Here is a 20,006-nt window from a genome sequence, read left to right as displayed (position 1 = left end):
GCGCCGACCGGCACCTCCGCAGGAGCCCCCCCCCCCAACACTGGCAGAAAACGGAAGGGGGGGACATTTTCTAACTTATTTTATAAGGAGGTGGGTCCGTAAAAGTACTGCTTCAGCTGCATATTAAAATTTATACACCTTGGCGAGATGGAGTCTATCTCTGCAGAGCAAGGAAGGTTCAACACAAGCATGTTTCAGTGTAAGGCACCACACGGACACAACAGAGGGGGAGAACCCACATGGCCGTCTCAGGAAGAACCCCAAGCTGAAACATGCTATCAGCATGCTGTTTTTCTTTCTTTTTTGCTGTGCTGCACGGCATGTGGGATCTTACTTCCCCGACCAGGGATCGAACCTATGCCCCTGCATTGGAAGGGTAGTCTTAACCGCTAGACCACTGGCAAAGTCCCCTTTCAGTGTTTCTTAAAAGCTACATATATGCTACGAAGAGACAAAGGTCACACTTTCTAACTTTTTCATTTGCCTTAATAAATTCATTAATTCATTTTAAAAGTCAAGGGGAAAAAAAACTGGTCTCTCTCTTTTCTTTTTTTATAAAAATATTATAGCAGTCTAAGCAAAACTGGAAAGGAAGGCATGGGAAGAATAAGAAACTACAGTGGAATGGGTGAGCTTTGGGTCATTATGGCTATCGAAGAAATTGTAAACTTTAAGCTTCTAAGGTTTTACCTCTCTCTTCAGAAAATATTTTAGGAGGCTGCCTTTCTCCATGAATGAAAAATGAGACGTGCCCTAAGCATTCAAGTCTAAAGAAGACCAAAAAAATCATTATTTTTCCTACTGGAAAATATTTATCTCCTTTGTTTCTCTGTATGGTCCTCTCCCATCCCCCACATAGTTTTATGGGATCAAAGAGAAAGAAACCACAAGCGGCCCTCAGCATCAGAGCGAGTCAGGGACACTATTATGCATTCAGACCCCACAGCAATGTGTGAAATGCATCTGTAATAAAACACACCAAGTTAAAAAAGAGAACAAGAAGAAAAGAAAAGGTCCCAGAAACCCATTTGGACATGGTTTCTAGTGGGAAAAAGTACAATAGAAGAAACATTTCAGTGATCTCTCTGGAATCCTGCTCACATGCTGAGTTCCCTCACCATCACCTCTCCACCTTGGAGAATCAAGTGGTCTCCTCCGTATTTGCATAGTATTAATAATAGTCTGGAGTTGAACGGCGATCCCCTTGCTTGCAGCCAGGTTTCTGAAGATCACTGGTCCAATCTCACAGATTAGAAAGCAAGACATAAGTGTCTGCAAGCCCAAAACTGTGTCCCACTTAGCAGCAAGCTGGTAAATTACTCAGGCAGTCGTTTTCCAAGGGGTAAGAATTAGGCAGTTTTGTCTACAGTTTCCAATTTCGCCTTCTGCATCATGCAGCGACGAACAATACCGTCGAAACTTCCGAGGTAGAACAGCGCGATCGTGCGGAAGAGGCCCATGGTGACCACCTGCGGGACAGAGGCCTGTGAGCTCACGCGGCGGGACAGCACCCTCACCCATCCAGGGGCTCTCCGGGTCCGTCTCTGATACAGAGGCCCTAAGACATATCTTCTGATCTGCTCCGAGGATAAGGATATAGAATGGAAACTTGGTGAGCACCAGCAGAACACAGAGGCTCCGCGCCGCTGGACAGCACAGGGCCTGCAGCCAGGCGACGACAAGTTGTCGTCCAGTTACTGAAAACATAGGCAGCTACGCAAAGACCAAAACAGAGACGCTCAGTAGCCTTAGGGTTCTCCGAGCTAGGAAAGGTCCAGAGAAGCATCTCCAGTATCCAGACTACAATCAAGGCTTCTTGGTTCAAGGTTTATGTACTGATCGTAAAAGGCAGACCCTATGCCAGGCGCTGAGAATGACTAGTGCCAGCCGCCACCAGCTCGCTCCAGACCTAGGCCAACAACCAACTGAAGAAGAGCAATTACTGGCTCAGGGTTAAGAAAGCAATTAACCATACCCATTAATTTTTGCCCTTTCCAGTAAGGGACTCTCACTGTAACACCTGTAAATTCAACTTTTGAAAGGCAGGAGACTACAAAGAGAAACATTTTCAAAGATTCAAAGCATCAAAAAATTTGCCTCCCAGGAATTCCCTGGTCGTCCAGTAGTTAGGACTCCATGCTTTCACTGCTGAGGGCCTGGGTTCAATCCCTGGTCAGGGAACAAAGATCCCACAAGCCATGCAGAAATGGCACAAAAAACCTGCCTCCCAAGCAGCACCTGTTTTTCAGGAAGCTACTAGAAGAGGGAAACAGCCAAAGAGAAAGGCGTCAACAGAGAAAGGCAACGTCCTGTGATACAAAGAAGGAGGGGACCCGACACTGAAGAGGCGGAGCGTCCCTGGGGTGACCGAGAAGGGGCCCGGGGTCCCCCAAGCGCCAGGCTCGGGGGCGGCAGCCAGTCCTGATGGCAGGTAAGGAGGCTCCGTGAGGGAGTCCTGCCAGGTGAAACCGACAGAGCATCTGATACTTCTAAGAGGAGATGAACACAATCACCATGAATAATACCTAGTAAAAGGCCAGCTAACCTTTAGTTTCAGGGAAGAATAAAAAAGATTGTAGAAGAAAGGAGAATGGGTTGTGTATTACACAACTCAGCTGTGAACAGCACTGAAATAGCCCTAATGATGGTTAGCTCAGTGCAGTCTAACCAAAATCACAGTATCACTAAAAAGGGAGGGTAAGAGTTGGTGGGGGGCGGGATAGGTGTGAACAAGGAGAGAAGGGTAAGAAAGGGGAGCTCCTTGGTGCACTCTTCAGCAAGGATATCAACCTCATCTAGAACCAAGAAATCAGCTAAAAGCCTCCATGGAAGTGTCTGCTCCAGAGATAAGGAGGTAAAGGTCAGAGCCAGACTGCTTCTGAGAAGGGTGGACAGTGGATACGGGATGAGGGTCTGCTGTGTTTCACATCAAGTCTCAAAAATGACCTCATTCTCTCAAGCAGGCAGAAGGATAATTTTGAAAAGTGTGAAAACCAAAGGGAAGCTGGAAAAGGCAAACTCTGGAGACAGTGAAAACATCAGCAGTTGCAAGGGTTTCAGAAACAGGTGGCCCCAAGGGAATACTCGGAGCTTCCAGGTGGCCCTAGCGGTAAAGAGCCCACCTGCCAACGTGGGAGACGTAAGAGACGTGGGCTCAGGCCCTGGGTCAGGAGGACCCCCTGGAGGAGGGCCCGGCAGCCCACTCCAGCGTCCTTGCTGGGGTAATCCCATGGACAGAGGAGCCTGGTGGGAGACAGTCCACAGGTTCACAAAGAGTCGGTCACACCTGAAGTGACTTAGCACGCACAGCGCAATACTCAGGGCAGTGAAGTATCTGTAGACACTTTAATGTTGGATAGGGGTCACTCTGTAGTTGTCAGAACTCACAGGATGGATGACCCATGAATAAATCCCAAGGCAAACTGTGGGCTTCGGGTGGTAATAACACATCGATACTAGCTCATCAGTTGTAACAGAGCCACACCAACGCGCAAGATGCTACTAACAGGAGACATCGGGAGGGTGTGGAGAGCAGGTCTGTGGGAGCTCATGGGCTTCTACTCACATTCTCCATAAACATCTAAAACAAATTTAGATGCTCTTTTTGTTATCGTTGGCAAAACCCTGAGGCAGGCGGGGTCTCAGTTCCCTGAGCAGGGGTTGACTGCACGCCCCGCGGCGACAGTGTGGACTCAACCACCGGACCCCCCAGGGCTTCCGAGGGTCTCCTCCTGGGAGAAGCAGAGCGAGAAGAGGAGCCTCTCCCCACCCGCCTCGACGGGACCCGCCGGGGTGAATGAGGCTCTGCCATCAGCCGCCCCGCCTCCCCCCCCGTCACCCGCCTCGGTCTTTCCAGAGTGGTCCCTCTGTGCAGACCCGCACCACGCGGCGCGGCACTCTCGCAGCAGCCTGCTCAGCCTCTCCCACCAGACCGCAAGCCTCCTGGCGTCCAGAGGCTGCCGCCTTACCTCTGGTTCTCCAACAGCAGACACAGCAGCAGGCTCGTCAAGGAGCAGCTAATTTTTATGTCTCTTCCGGATGAACTGTAATTTCTGTGAGGGCAGGGGCTGCATCGCACCCTTGACTTACCGCCCTGAGCTTCTGTGGTCTGGCTCACTGGAAAGTTTCTGGTCTAATATCCTGGGACTTTCAGGCAGGCCCACCTCTAACCCCTAGAGACCTACCAGGATTCCCAGTGGTAAAGAACCTGCTTCCCAGTACAGGAGACTTACGAGACCCAGGTTTGAACCCTGGGTGGGGAAGATCCCCTGGAGAAGGAAATGGCAACCCCCTCCAGTATTACTGCGTGGAGAATCCCACGGACATCCCCTGGACAATCCCAGAGGAGCCTGGCTGGCTACGGCCCATAGGGTCACAAAGAGTGGGACATGACTGGAGCGATTTATCATGCACACGCCCCCTAAAGACAGAGATTTCCAATTTTCAATTCCAGACGAGGACACGTTCTCAGAGGAAAACTAGATTAACGCCCTAAAAGCAGAGCAGGCTCCTTCTCCCTACACCCGCAGCGCCACGTGGAAGACTTCTTCCCAGTCTAGATTCCTCACGCTCCATCTTTAACCTGGCTTCCCTGGGGGCTCAGATGGTGAAGAATCTGCCTGCCAACCCCGGAGACGTGGGATCCATCCCTGGGTCAGGAAGATCCCCTAGGGGAGGGCACGGCGACCCACCCCAGTGTTCCTGGAGAAGCCTGCGGACAAAGGGACCCGGCGGGCTGTGACTTAGCGACTAAACGACTTTAAAATGCTTCCTGTTTACTTCTCCTGGGGGGAGGAAGACACAAGCTGATAGTCCAGTAACAACTCTTCACACCCCCAGACAAAGCTGCCCTGTCTCCCCTCAGCCTTTGTCCACTGAGGCTCAGTGAAGGGCCTGGCTGGCTGTCTGGGTGTCCGTCTGTCCTGAGGCCCAGGCCCAGCTCACCTGCTGGAGCCCTTCCATGATGGACGTTACTGGAGCCATTCCACAGGTCAGTGATGAGAGCATGTACCCGTCGGAGCCGATGGAACTGTTGAAATTTCCTTGCTGAAACAGAAAGGAAAGAGGCAGTGGTAGCATCATGGAAAGGAATCAGCTCAGCACACCAGAAATGATGTCCCGTGTCTGTCCACGTCGGGGGGAGGAGCGGTCACGGGCACACGTGTGAGCTCGGGATGAATGTGGCTGTGGCAGACAGGCTGGGGCGGCTGGACGGACACGTCTCAAAATGTGGGCCATGGACCCTGAGTGTCGGGAGACCCTCCCCGAAGACAAGCCTGCAGTCATGCCAACACTAAGACGTGAATCGCCTTGTTTCACCCCGGGGCACTGCACTGATGGGAGACGCCGCCGTCTGGTCAGCACGGACCACCCCAGCGCTTATAATGATCAGTAAACATGGGAAGAAAACAAATTGTTCAAATCTCCAAAACAAAGTTTAAAGGTCAGTTTTGCTTAAAACTGCACTTGTTAAGCAGTAGAATGGATCATTCTGTTCAATCACGACCCTGGAGGACATCTTTTTTCTGCTTTTTTTTTTTACTGGAGTATAGTTGCTTTACAACGGCACGCGTGCACACACTCTCTCCTCCCCTGGGTTTCCTCCCCATTTAGGTCCCCGCAGAAAACTCAGCCAGAAAGAGAAAAAAAAAATCGCATATTAATGTATATATGTGGGATCTAGAAAAACGGTAGATGAACTTATTTACAGAAATAGAGACACAGCTGTAGGGAACAAGTGCACAGACGACCACGGGAGAAACGAGGCGTGGGACCAACGGGGACGTCAGGAGTGACGTGCGCACCCTGCTGTGAGTCAAGCGACCGCTAACAGGAGCCCACTGCACGCACAGGACGCTGCTCAGCACTAACGGGAGCCCACTGCACGCACTCGGGACGCGGCTTCTCACAGTTCTGCACGACGAAGAGGAGCAAGGGGCGCCCCCTCGCGCTCTGTGCCAGGGGAAGGCGACGGACGCCTCCCGGGCGAGCCCTGCGCCCGCTGTGCGCGTCAGGAAGCGTCCCGCTGCTCCGCGGACCGCTTATACAGCAAGAACCAGGACTGACGGTCTGTGGTCAGTCAGATGGGGGGACTTGGAAGAGTCCCAGCAGAAAACGGATGAAACGACTGTCGCTTCAAGGAAGGCGGGCAGCTTTTGCAGTCCGTGTGCAAATCCGAGCCAGAATTGGGAAAAACGTGTGCCTGCCATTTTGAGGCTGTCAGCTTCTCAGTTACCGAAAGACTTCTATGCTAAGATCAGCAGTGATATGAATGAGTGCGATCTGGGGGGTAACTCGGGGAATCCATATTTTCCCAAGGATGAATACATGTTAGAAAATCATGGATGGGTACAAAACAGTGCAGGCAGGCTGATGGGCTGGCACAGAACAGAGAACAAAGAGTTCATTCCAGAATTTCCAATTTCACATTGCAGCTAACCTTTAAGAAACTACTGTTCATCCAGTTTAGGTTTATATTGAAGAAAAAAGGAATGTCCACAATCATCTTTCAGAGTCAGCCTACAGTCTCCCTTCCTTTCCCAGCTACAGTCTCTGCACGGCCAGCCTCACTTTGCGCCCTTCAGGCAGAATGACCTGACAGACAGCGTGCGGGAGCGGCTACGGGGCAGCTGCTCTCCGTCAGCACAGACACTAAAGAGGCTGGGGGAACGAGAAACAATGCTCCCCTCCCCCTAAGCTTTGTTTTGAAAAGTACTTTTTGTTACAAAAACGTTACAGTAAAATACACTGAATTTATCATTGTCATTTAAAATGAATAAGTCCTTTTTAAATGATACAGTTTCACTTTCTGATGCAGCAAATATTGATAAGGATAAGCCATGGAACGAAAAGTTCTCTGGGGCCCTGGACAAGTTTAGGGTGGAAAGTGCTCAAGAGATGAAAAAAGCGTGAGAACCTCCAGATTAAAGGAATCCTGCCAAAATACAAAGAGCTGCTTCGAATCATTAAAAACATGGAGCGTGTTTGCTTTGACTTGAGATAAGCAGGAAAAACAAAGTCCGCCCAATCCACCGGTGCCATCTTCCTACGCCTTTGAACACAATCAGGGCAAAGTCCTTCCCATGTCCGCAGACGTTTTAACAGTCTTCAAGGCTTCCTGTATTCTGCTGGGTTCGGCCTGAACACGCAACGGATGTTACTTCAAGGCCGAGGTCCAGCCAGCTGACGCCTCTCATTCCGATCATCCCCAAGTTTCCTAAATCCAATGTGGGCCTAAGGATTACAGGTATGTTTACATGTCCCCTGGACATGTATATTTTTCTGCATGTGGGTTAACAGGAACGCTGCCAAAAAGCTTGTGGCCCACACATCGTCCTACAGAACAGCACCCGGTTTCCAGAAAGACCGTTCTGGACTCTGAATGGACTCTGGAACGCGGACAGGCACCAGGACGATGGCCGAGGGGGCTGGCAGCACTTTCTTGTTGGTAAACATTTGGGAAGTTATACCGGGAAGCGGGAAAGGGAAAGCAAAGTCCTTAAACCAGCGTGGCAGTGCGACACCTAAAATAATCCAGAACTGAAAACACTGCGGCAGAGAAGGGAGATGACAACACGCCAGACAGTCCATAGTGCAAGCTGCTTACACGCCACAGGCAGATCTCGGTTTCCTTTCAAAGAACTAAGGCTCTCAGACTGCACAACCTGCTCCTAAGATTAAGAGACACAACCATGGGGCTTCCCTGGTGGTCCAGTAAGAACCCGGCTGCCAGTGCAGGGGACACAGGTCCGGGAAGATCCCACATGCTGCAGAGCAACCAAGCCTGTGTGCCAACAGCTGCTGAGCCCAGACTCCGGAGCCAGGGGCCACAGCCACAGAGGCCAGGGCGCCTGCAGCACCCACGCCGCTCAGCAGAGAAGCCGCCGCGGTGAGGCGCCTGCAGCACAAGGAAGACGAGCCTCCACGCGCCGCAGCCAGGGAAAGCCTGCGCTCACCAACAGAGAGCCAGTGCAACCCCAAAGTTAGATTCAAAAGTAAGAAGAGTTCGGTGCAGCATACAGGATGCTCGGGGCTGGTGCCCTGGGATGACCCAGAGAGATGGTATGGGGAGGGAGGTGGGAGGGGTTTCAGGATTGGGAACACGTGCACACCCGTGGCGCATTCATGTTGATGTATGGCAAAACCAATACAGTATTGTAAAGTAAAATAAAGTAAAAATAAAATAAAAAATAAATAAATTTAAATTTTAGTGTGGAAAAAAAATAAGAGATATAACGAGTTTCCAGAACTTATTAATTAACATGGAATTAACCAGGGAAGAAAAGAACAGTCTATGCTATTAGATATGATGAATTTAATGCACACACACACAAATGCTAGTCATTTTATATTCTGAAATAAACCCTGGGACAAATACCTTTTTGGAAATATGGCACTGTAACTATTCACAAGGGAACAAGGGTTTTACTTACTACGGCGTCTTTAACAATTTGTTTGGCCACTTGTTCTGGTTTGCAGACCGATGTGGTCTCTGAAATAAGACGTGTCTCTAAAGGCTAAAAAGGTGGAAAAAAAAAAAGAGACATTACCAATCCCCTTACTACCCACTGCATTAAAAAGTTAATAATTCTGACAGTCCTCCTCCCCTCATTTATACAGAATTCTAGTTTTCTACCTTTGAACGATTCCTATTTTTAGAACTAAGTCCATCTGGATTACAGATCAGTTTCTACCTGGTTACCGTGTAAAATTCAGCCCCTCAGCACCGCAGTTACTCTGTGGGACGAGAGTCCTAATTCCAGTGAGAACCATCAGAGCTTCACTTAAAATATGAAAAAAAAAAAAAAGACCCTGCCTTGTCTTTTTTATTTTTAAATCTTTGGAGCAATATGCAACCCATGTGCTCAAAAATTCTTTAGAAGGGAGTTTCAGTTAGAAGTTTCAGAACTTAAGCCTTAAATGGTATGAAATGATAAACTTTATTTACCGTATGGGCTTGAAAAAATAAAATAAAAACCAGAACATAGTTCCTTAAAATAGAAAAGCGTAGAGCTCATAAAAGTGTTTCTCGATGAACCTGAATTAAGAGAAAGAAAAGTCCTTTTGAAGGTGCCACCACTCTCCCACGTCCCCAGGCCAACACGACCAGGCGTGGCCAGACCCACGGCAGAGGTGAAGCACTGTGCGCCCTCTGTAGGACTCACGGAGCAAGGCTGAACGCCATCCACCGGCAGAAGTCAGCCCAACATGCCAGCCAAGGGAAGACAAACAGCAGTTTACCATGGAATCAAATCTTCACCGGGAAATCACTGCCTGTTGCCAGCTCTGCTTCTACCTAAAAGACCACTTATCAAATGTTGCAAATCTGCTTAGCAGGTTTCCCTTATTCTAAAACAGAGCATTCAGGTTAACTTTATTTCTTTGAAATAGTAGTCATTTTAGGAAGCAGAGTCAAAAAGAAATGAATAGGGGGAAAGGCTTCTAAACCATAGACATCTTTCTGAAAATATACAGCCCATGGAGCGTGAGTGCTAGTTTTTATGAGGTGCAGATTCACACTTAGTGAGAATCACTACAAAAGAGAAGAAAACCAGTCAACGCCAAGTTCAAGAGGGGAAGTTCTGACTGATTCCTTTCTTCCCCACCTTGCTTGCTCAGAGAGTGCCTACTATGTGTCAAGGCAGGTTCACGTGAACAAAGTACAGGGCCTGCTTTCAGCTCAGGATGACTGACAGTCACTGTGTTACTGTTAAAGTCCAGAGGCGAGAAAACACCCCAGAGAACAATAAGGCCAGGGCGGAGGATGGTGAGCATCCCGCGGCAGGGATGCTGAGACGCAGCAAGTCAGGGAAGTCCTCTCCAGGATGACGGCTGCACAGCGACGAAAAGAAACACGTGAGGAAGACCCACTCGAACAGCCACAGAGAGGGCGGCAAGAGTGCAGCCCACACTTGGGGGCGGCCAGAGCCCCGGCACGGCTGAGGCCCGGAAGAGCAGAAACTGCAGAGGGCGGGTGGCCGAGGTCCAGACGGGGTCCCAAACGGCTCAAGGCCCTTGGCTTCTACTCCCAGCGTGCTGGCAGCCCGGGAAGCCGCACACTGCAGAATGCCATCAACACCAACATGCGGCATTTAATTCTAACTTCAAATTAAATAAGATTAGACATTCCGTGTCTCAGTCCCACCAGCTGCATGGCAAGTGTTTAACAGCCACAATGTGACTGCATCACAGAGCTGCAGACATAGACCATTTCCAGCATTCTAGAACATTCTATCAGACCATGCTGCACAAGTTTTTGATCTTTTGTGGTTTGGGTTTCTTAAGTTTTGCCTTTTGGCTTTTTACTCACAAGAGGGGTTTGCACAGGAGAGTGACAAGAGCTGGCTTGTCCTTTGAAAGGATCACTAGCTACACTATGAAAGACTCCAGCGGGGTAAGAACTAGGAGCAGGCAGACCAAGTTGAAGAACATTAGAACAGTTCAGGAGAAAATATTGGTGACTCACTGCTGGGATGGTAGTTTTTTTTAAAAAAGTCAGACTGGGGATGGGTCCTGAGAGCAGAGCCCAGGGTGGTGTGAGAGGAGGCATCAAGGCTGGCTTCAGGGGTTCCAGCCTGAGCAGCTGTGGGCATGGGGGGCACTAGAAATGAGATGGAAACTAGTGAGCAGGAACGAGAGGGAAGTCAAAAGCGCTGTTTTTGAAATGTTACGTCTGAGGCGCCCATTAGACCTCCAGGCAGAGACAATGGACCAGCAACCACTTCAAGTCCTTAAATGAAATTAAGTCCAGAGGAGAAGATCACTAAAGAGTACTATGTGTCATGCCGAGTCAGGAGGTCATGGCGGACTCTTGGTGACCCTGTGGACTGCAGCCCACCAGGCTCCTTTGTCCATGGAATTCTCCCCGACCCAGGGATCGAGCCCGTGTCTCTTACGTCTCCTGCATCGGCAGCCAGTTCTTACCACTAGTGTCGCCTGGGAAGCCGAAGACTATTAACTTGTTCGTTAGAAATGCAAGCTACACTCTCCATCAGAAAGGAAACACTTTCTTCATTACATCAAGCCTGAAGACTTAGCAAAAACGGCCTTTGAAAACAGGGTCACACCAGGACTTTCCCCCTGGCCCAGTGGTTAGGACTCAATGCTTCCACTGCGGGGGCCTGGGTTCAATCCCTAGTTTGGGAACTAAGATTCCCACAAGCCGTGTGCCATTGCCAAAAAATAACAAAGAAAATAGGGCTATAGCCCCCAAGATTTCAAGTGAAAGTTCCAGAAAGTTCTGAGGCCTTTTGCAAGCACATAAGTTCAAAGAAGCTCAATTTTCTGACGAAAATGCCTGTAAGCTGAAGGGCAGAAAGACAGAAAACAGGAAAAGGGGTTTCCAGCGTTCAAGATTGGAAACGGGGCACAGAGAGGCATACTCACCTTGGTTTGGTTTTCTTTTGCAAACCCAGGGGTGTCTGTGTCTGGTGGGTAGGCAACTGTGACGTACACGTTGTAAGGCTTCACCTGCGTTTCAGAGACAACATCGGGCCCTTTAGTAAAACAAGACACTTTTGCACCCTCCCTTATCAACCCGCACTGGCTGCCAGGCAGACATTCTGCACGCAGCCCTGGTTTTCTCAAAAGGTGGTGAGACCAACAGGCTGGTTCTGTAGAGGAGCACTGTGTGTGCGCGACCCCGTGGACTGAAGCCCGCCAGGCTCCTCTGTCCATAGGGTTCTCCAGGCAAGAGTGCTGGAGTGGGTTGCCACCTCCCTCTCCAGGGGATCTTTCTGACCCAGGGACTGAACCCGTGTCTCTGGCGTCTCCTGCATTGTAGGTGGGTTCTTTCCCCACTGAGACCCCAGAGAAGCCCCTACCACTGGCTGAATCAGGAAACTCTTGGCCCTGAAGATCATTTAGAAATAAAGAGCTCACCCGAGCCTCTATTCTAGAAATCAGCTGGCCCTGAGCTACAGAGGTTCGCTCGCTTCCTTCTAAGGTTCTTTCGCTCCCACTGACCAGAGCCTGGAAGCTGCCGTGAGGACAGCAAATGGCGCTAAAAGGAAGCCCACTTGTCCCCCAACCTCGACCCGGACCGCTCAGCACGGCGGCCACAGCCACGGGCAAGTCTGTCCCTTGGCCATCTGGCTGCAAAGCTGCTCTCCTTCACGGTGCTTCTCAAACTGCCGCTCTGCTAATCTCACCTACGATACAGGCTGAGACCATTCAAACCCCTCCCCTTTGCCCCAGACCCAGATGGAGAGTGACCCCATCCCGAGTCTGCTGGCCCAGGAGTCCCCAGCGCCAGGGAGGGCTCAGGGCTCACTTCTCCAGCAAACAGGGTGCTCCCTGAGGCTTCCCCCAGGTCAGACCAGGACCACCTCACCCGCGTCTAAACACGGAAACTCCTCCCCAGCTCCTCTTCCAGCAACCCTGCCCGATCTCGAACAGGATCCCAGGCTCGGTTCCCTCTCCGCCACGTGTCCCCTCTGGAACCTCTCCACTCAGAACACACTGATGACCCCCAAGGTCATCCTGCCGCCCAGCTGGGACGCAGCACCCCACAGACCCCTGCTGCACACCCCTGACGCTCAGTGATGCTAAGGGGGGTGATTCAAACCTTCGGAACCTCGGCCATGACTCTGCTTGCTCCTGGCTCACTGCTGAGTCCCACGGGAACACCGAGGGGACCCGGACAGGCACTGGTCCTGAGGGAGGCCCCGCGCGTTTCAAGGAGGCCGACAGGTGAGTCACACGACCCCTTGGAGCACTCCAGGGTCCTGTCTGATCCGGTCTTTCTTCCCCCCGCTTCCCTCCGTGATGCGCAGTCCTGGAGGCCGAGGAAGGAGCTACAGGAGCAGCGGAGCCGAACCGCTCAGCCTGGGAGGGGCGCCAGCAGGGGACGCCATCCCCACTGGCTGGGCCCCGGACACCCAGGCGTGGGACGCACAGGGCAGGCAGCCCCAGGGCCCAGCTCATAACGGCTCTGGACTCAGGCCAGGCTGGGAGGCTGATGAGCAAGCAATTTCTCTTCCACTTGTTTCCATGATAGCAGTTTTAGAAAGTGTCTCCCACAGCCTTGCCCTTCGCTGGGCACAGACAGAAGAAAAACACCACCGCCATCAAAAAACAAAAGGCAGTAAGTGGGAATCAGAGAGCCCACCCGAAGCATGAAGCTGGCGGCTGGGACGTGGCCGCTGCAGGGATGGTGCTCCTGCCCCGCCATGGGCCAGGACGGCGGGGCTGTCAGCTTCATGGCAGGATGTCAGACTCGAGGTTACGGCTGAGCTGCCAGAAGAGCTTACCGCTTTTCAGAACAGCTTTTTCCCGGGGGTGGGGTTGGGAGAAACCAGTCCAACCCCTTTCTGAGTACTGGTATCCTCGGTATAATCCTGGAGCCAGATGACCCTCTCAGCCTATGGCTGGATAACTCCTGCGGCTACAAACTTAACCACTGTATTTATTTATTGTAATGTCTGTTTATTTATTTGGCTGTGCCAAATCTCAGGGATTCCATGGGGACTCAGACAGTAAAGAATCCGCCTGCAATGCAGGAGACCTGGGTTTGACCACTTGGTCAGGAAGATCCCCTGGAGAAGGGACTGGTGACTCACTCTAGTGTTCTTGCCTGGAAAATCCCATGGGCAGAGGAGCCTGGCGGGCTAGGGTCCATGGGGTTGCAAAGAGTCAGCCCGACAGAGAGACACACACACTTTCCCCTACATTGGGAACTCTGAGTCTTAGCCACTGGACCACCAGGGAGGTCCCCATTTTATTTATTTATCCAACAAATGAAAGTGAGACAGTTACACAGCTTCACTGATCCAACGGACGTGAGTCAGCGAGCAAACTCCAGGAGATGATGGAGGAGAAGAGGCCCTGGTGCATCGCGACCGCGGGGTCGCAAGAGCTGGACGCGACTGAGCGACTCAGCGAGAGCAGCCACCCAGCAGACGGCTGCTGCTCTATTTCTGTGCCCTCATGGAGCTTACAGGCTCGGGAGACTCCTGGTTGAATAATCTGGTAAAATCTAAATAAACTAACTCTGGTTGTGGTTTAGTCACTCAGTCGTGTCCGACTCTTTGCGAACCCCTGGACTGTAGCCCACCAGGCTCCGCTGTCCGTGGGATTCTCCACGCAAGAACACTGGAGATGGGAGCCATTTCCTCCTCCAAGGGATCTTCCCGACCCAGGATCAAACCCAGGTCTCCTGTGCTGGAGGTGGTGTCCTGCACTCCAGGCGGATTCTTTACCCTCTGAGCCACCAGGGAAGCCCCCAAATTAGCTCCACATCTCGACCCAATTAACTACAGTGAGTCCCCTGCATGCGGATGAGCGCCACTCTAAGCGAGTTCGCTTAAGTGCAATCTGTTCCTAAGTCCAGCGACGTTAGCCTAGGTACCCAGCCAGCACAGCCGGCTATGCAGTGCTGCCCTGTAACAGGTATATAAGAGTTTTCAAAAATTATACATTAAAAAAAAAAAACATTTAAAATCGTACAGTACAGTACCTTGAGAAGTACTGAAGTGCAGTACAACAGCTGGCATACAGGGGCTGGCACTGCGTGAACAGCAAGGAGCGTCTCTGACGAGAGGGGGATAAGGGGCGGGAGATGGCAGAGCTGCAGGGTCGTCAGCAGGAGGGACGGAGGGCCAGGGACGGCCTCGCTCACGGCGGGCGGACCGGATGCACCAAAGACACGTTTGCGTCTCTGCAAGTTCACAGCCTGAAGGTTTGTGTGTGGGGACACATCAACCCCCTGACCCCGGAAGAAAAGGAAATGAGGCAATGCTGACCCCTCAGGACCACCCTGGCGAAGAACTGAAGCCAGGACCGCACTGATGCTCTGTTGGCTTAGCCACTGTCTGCGTCTCCCTGGGCCTGCTGACCAACTCTTCTCTCCCTTCCACCCTAGGTCTGCCTGGCCCCACCCTACCATCATTTCCTCCCTTCCACCTGGCCTCAGTCTCAGAGACGCCCACTTACTCAGGACCTAATTTATTACCCAAACAACTTCACCTAAAGGCGTGCTGTCCCTCATCCCATCAAAGCAAAGACAAGGGGGCAGAGCAGGGAGGAGCTTCCTGGGGGTCTGGGGTGAAGACCCTGCCTCCAGCGCAGGGTCTCAGGCCCATCCCTGCTCGGGCAACTGCGATCCCTTGTGCCACGGGACAGTGAACCTGAGCTGCAACCACTGAGCCTGCAGGTCGCAACCAGAGCGCCCTCGTGCCACAACTAAGAACCGCCACGGCCAAACAAAGTAACAAACAACCATTAAAAAAGAAAAGAGAAGACAAAGACCGAGGAGCTGGAGAAAGCGTTAGAGCTGCTGACAGCAAAGCTCAGAACCTACGCTTCAGCTTCCTTTTTGAGCAGGAAAAGATGAAGGACGGGGTGGGGGTGACTGGGAGCAGGGATGTGGAAAGTGGGCACCTAGGTCTCTGCTGCCGCACCTTTGGCTACACTGCCACCGCCAAAGCCTGCTCTCCTGAAAGAACAACTTCTAACGTCTTCAAGTGATGTCTTTATACCTAAAAGACTGGGTTTAGAAAAGAAAGCCAAAAATGCCAACAGAGCATCTTCCGAATTTAGTCATTGCACATAAAGCATTTCTAGATCCAGCTCTAGTCTAGGGAGCAAGAGTGTGGTGGAGGAAGACTTCAGAGCTCAATAAACCAGAAACAATAATCACAGGCACTTAGAGTCTTAAGTATAGAACGTTTCATTCACAAAAAACACAAAACAGCTTGGCTAAACAGACCAACAAGAACAGAGCAGTGCAAGCTGGTGAGGAAGCAGCTGTATCGGCAGAAGTTCTGCTATGAACATGCTAGACTCTGGTGACTGAACTTACTTCCCCTCAACTCTAGTTTCCATGGGACATGTTCATTTCAGTTTTTGCTTACATGAGGACATTTTATTTTAATAGAGTCCAAATATGGAGCAAAGTTAAGCCACCTAGCAAGCCCAGACCGGCCACTTGCAGCCTGTGACTCACAGGTCACTGAGAGGCGTCGGGGCCTCGCCCAGAAGGGCAGCTCCAGTCTCTTCCCTCTTGTTGGTGAGCATCTTCCTTCCACCCACAAGGGAAAAGGCTGCGCGGATCCAACATGTGCCCTGAGTGACTCCTGGAGCCCTTCTACGAGACAGGCTTGGGGACAGAAAGCTGTCGTACATGCCTTTCAATCACCAAACGTGCCTTCTGCTGGGTTTCTGAGGCCAAAGGGAAGAGCTGAGGCAACCCTGACCTAAATTACAGACACATCATAGCACAGACAGGGAGCGGGAAGGCAGGACCAAAAGGCACAGACTTTGCTACTATTTCTGTTATAAAGTCATGATGCAGCTTTCAGCAACTGGACAGAATTCTGGAAAACTCAGCTTCATTACCTAGAAGGCCACACAAGGCCATCTGCCTCATGCATTTTGGGAAACTGTTATAAGAGAAGGTGGTTATTCGTAGAGGGATGTATCGAAGTGAAAGCTAAAGAAGAAATTACTGGTGTTCTTGTTGGAAATTTCACAGCCATATGTGCCCCACTGGCTAAGCATATGTTACAGAGACCTGTTATCAACTAAGCATATCAAGGACGTTGATGACAGTGAAATCTGCGGCTGACTCCTGTGGGATGAGACGAGCACAGAGTGCTGGTCCCAAAGAGGCCGGCGGGGACTCTCGCTGACCTGGGACGTGTCTGCGTCACACGAGCTCATCCAATGTCAGGGCAGCGTGGCACTCTGCTCAGCACCACCCAGGGCTCTCTGTGGGCTTCTGAATCAGAGGTCAGCCAGCTGTGGCCTGAGGACCAAATCTGGCCCTTTACCTGTTTCTATGAATAAAGATTTATTGGCACACATCCGTACCTGTTTATTTAAACCACTCACAAGGCTGCTCTCCTGCTATCATAAGAGATCTGAGTAGTTGCAACAGGCACCATCTAGCCCTCAAAGGCTAAAATATTCACTCTGGTGCTTTGGGGGGAAAAATTAAAAAGTACCCACTCCTACTCTAAACCATGAAATGAGACCCTGAAGCCACACTCACTGTGAGAGGGTTGCTGCTGCTTAGTCTCTAAGTCGTGTTCAGCTCTTTGCGACCCCACGGACGGCAGCCCGCCAGGCTCCTCCGTCCATGGGGTTTCTCAGGCGAGCATACTGGAGTGCATTTCCTTCTCCAGGAAGAGAAACGGCCAGAGTTAATTTTCTTCTGGGCTTTTAACATCATGAGGTAGTGTCGCATTTCAGTACACAGTTGACCCCTGAACAACATGGAGGTCAAAGGCACTGACTCCCCGCGTGACCACATTTAAAAGTCCACAGTTAGCTTTCCAAGGGGCCCACCACACCCACGGTGCAGCATCTGAGGATCCAACCACCCTCAGGCCAGGTGGTTCTATCATCTTTACTGGAAGAAAGTCATTCACAAGTGGACCTGTGCAGTTCAAATCCGTGATGTTCAAGGTCAACTATATATAGAATTAGAAAGACTTTCACCGTGAAGTACACGGTTTGGGAAAGGGCCACGCGGTGCTCCCTAAGCACCCCCGGTGGCAGCAGCGCCGACGAGGAGGGAGCTGCACACGCCTGGCAGGCGCCGACTGGACGCTGACCCCAACCACCCTCCTGCCACGACACGCTCACTAAGCGTGCAGATGAAAAGCACGCCCACTCATGAGTATTTCTTTCGGATATTAAAACGTAAGTATCAGGAGAGCCAAGTGCCATTTTTAGTCCAAGTCTTCTCATTTTTACCAACAAGGACGATGAGATCAAGTTAAATGATTTGTCTAAAAACTGAGAGCTACACAGGAGCTCTTCCCTCACACACATACTCATTCTATTAGTCAGGACTTCCCTGGGGGCTCAGAAGGTAAAGTGTCTGTCTACAGTGCTGGAGACCTGGGTTTGATCCCTGGGTCGGGAAGATCCCCTGGAGGAGGAAATGGCACCCGCCCCGTATTCTTGCCTGGGAAATCCCCATGGACAGCAGAGCCTGGCGGGCTACCGTCCACAGGGTCGCAAAGAGTCAGACACAGCTGAGCACCTGAACACACATGCATAAAGGAAGGCCTTTTCATTAAAGGAGCATCTTTAAAGAACGTTGAAGAACAATGGCAAAAAAGGGAGTGAAGCACCTGGTTACCACTCACACAGTGTTAGGTCAATACAGGCACAGCTTATCGGGCGTTTTAAAATTAGTCACTTATTATTATCATTTTCTAATCAAGCTGCATCTTTCTCGTTTTCATCCTCTTTCCGGCCGTGCTGTGCGGCATGCGGAACTTCCCCGACCGGGGACTGAACCCGCGCTGCCTGCAGTGGGAGCTTGAAGTCTCCACCACTGGAAAACCAAGGAAGGCTGACACAGTTATTTTACCGTGTTTTACTTTATTGCACTTGGTAGACACTGCATTTTCTACTAATTGCAGGTTTGAGCTCCCCAGGTGGTAAACAACCTACCTGCCAACGCAGGAGACTAGAGACAAGTGTCGACCCCCGGGTCAGAACGATCCCCGGGAGGAGGGCACGGCAACCCCCTCCAGTGTTCTTGCCTGGAGAATCCTGTGGACAGAGGAGCCTGGCGGCTGCAGTCCACGGAGTCGCACAGCGTCACACACGACTGGAGTGACTCGCGCTCATCCACAGCACGGCATGTTTCACCCGGGGAATGCCTGTGGCAGCCGTGCACTCAGCACGTCGACCGGCACCAGACTCCCAACAGCAGTTGCTCACTTCACGCCTCTGTGACACGTTTCGGTAATTCTCCCAGTATTTCAAGCATTTCGTCGTGACTATATCTGTTACGGTGATCTGAGATCAATGATCTTTGATGTTACTACTAGGGGCTCACTGAAGGCTCAGAAGATGGTTAATATTTTTGAGCAATACAGTATTTTTAAATTAAGAATGTATACTGTTTCTTTCAATGTTCTTGCACACTTCACAGCCCAGCACAGCAGAGACACAGCCTTTATGTGCACGGGGGAACCAAACATTCCTGTGACTCGCTTTACTGTGATACTCACTTTATTGCAGATGTCTGAAACACAAGAGCTCTGCCGTCTGCCCATAATGCTATGAAGATGTTAGTACTGCTGAGTTAGGTTCAGTTGTTCAGTCGTGTCTGACTCTTTGCGACCCCACGGACGGCAGCACGCCAGGCCTCCCTGTCCATCACCAACTCCCGGAGCTTGCTCAAACTCACGTCCATGGGGTTGCAAAGAGTTGGACACAACGGAGTGACTGAACTGAACTGAAAGGGGAACATGTCCCCCTAGGCTGAAAGGAACAACGTCAAAGTGAAGACGCTCTTACCTCCATCTGCAAAGCCTCTGCCAGCCCCCTGATGGCAAACTTAGATGAAGAGTACGCTGTGTAGCCAAAGAGGCCCAGCTGCCCGGCCTGGGAGGACACGAAGACGACCCGGCCCACGCGGCGCTCCTTCATGGTGGTGATCACCGCCCGGCTGGGGTACACGCTGCCCAGGTAGTTGACGCTCATCAGCCTCTGCAGGGAACAAAGAGGCCTGCAGCCTGAGCAGGGCGCACGCCACAGGCACCTGCCCCGGGTTACCAGTGCGCCCGCGCCCCTGGGGTACCCCGCCCCGAGTCACCAGTGCGCCCCACGGGCGCCTGCCCCGAGCCGGAGCCTGGGTCACTGGGCGCTCAGCGGAGCTGCTGAACAAACCAGAACTAAAGGGTCCCAGAAGTGACTGTGACACGCAGGGCCCCCCGCTGGGCCCGTTTCTTTTCTTTCTCTCTCCCTCTTCTTTGCTGCCATACAGCTGCTTCACAGTGTCGCTCGTTTCTACTGTACAAGAGAGGGAATCGGCTCCGTGCAAACGCACACCCCGCCCCTCTGGGTCAGCACAGAGCGCCGAGCTCACTGCCTGGCCTACAGCTCCCACTCCCTGTTGACGCAGGGCGGCGCAGTAAACATCAGTCTCCAGCTCCCAGTTCACCCCCCTCCCCTGTGTCCGCCTGTGAGAGCCCATTTCAACCTCCGGTTTCACTCTAACCTCATGTTCCCACGACAGCACTCAGGTCTTTGTGAAGCCTGGA

General features: G+C 51.5%; 1 protein-coding gene across 1 annotated transcript in view; it reads right to left on the bottom strand.

Moving 5' to 3' along the window:
- Nucleotides 1-468: 468 nt before the first annotated feature.
- The window catches only part of KDSR (3-ketodihydrosphingosine reductase), a 35,109-nt gene continuing 15,571 nt past the window's right edge, over nt 469-20,006 (bottom strand). Inside the window, exons 6-10 of the mRNA XM_040264211.1 lie at nt 19,261-19,452; nt 11,386-11,469; nt 8,433-8,516; nt 4,945-5,046; nt 469-1,469 (exon numbers count right to left, since the gene is read on the bottom strand). Of these exons, the coding sequence (XP_040120145.1) occupies nt 1,350-1,469; nt 4,945-5,046; nt 8,433-8,516; nt 11,386-11,469; nt 19,261-19,452 (582 nt within the window). The 3' untranslated portion in view covers nt 469-1,349. The remainder of the gene's footprint in view (nt 1,470-4,944; nt 5,047-8,432; nt 8,517-11,385; nt 11,470-19,260; nt 19,453-20,006) is intronic.

The sequence above is a fragment of the Oryx dammah genome, unplaced genomic scaffold (assembly GCF_014754425.2).
Source record: "Oryx dammah isolate SB20612 unplaced genomic scaffold, SCBI_Odam_1.1 HiC_scaffold_22, whole genome shotgun sequence".
NCBI classification, from domain to species: domain Eukaryota; kingdom Metazoa; phylum Chordata; class Mammalia; order Artiodactyla; family Bovidae; genus Oryx; species Oryx dammah.
This window is presented reverse-complemented; position numbering and strand designations above follow the sequence as displayed.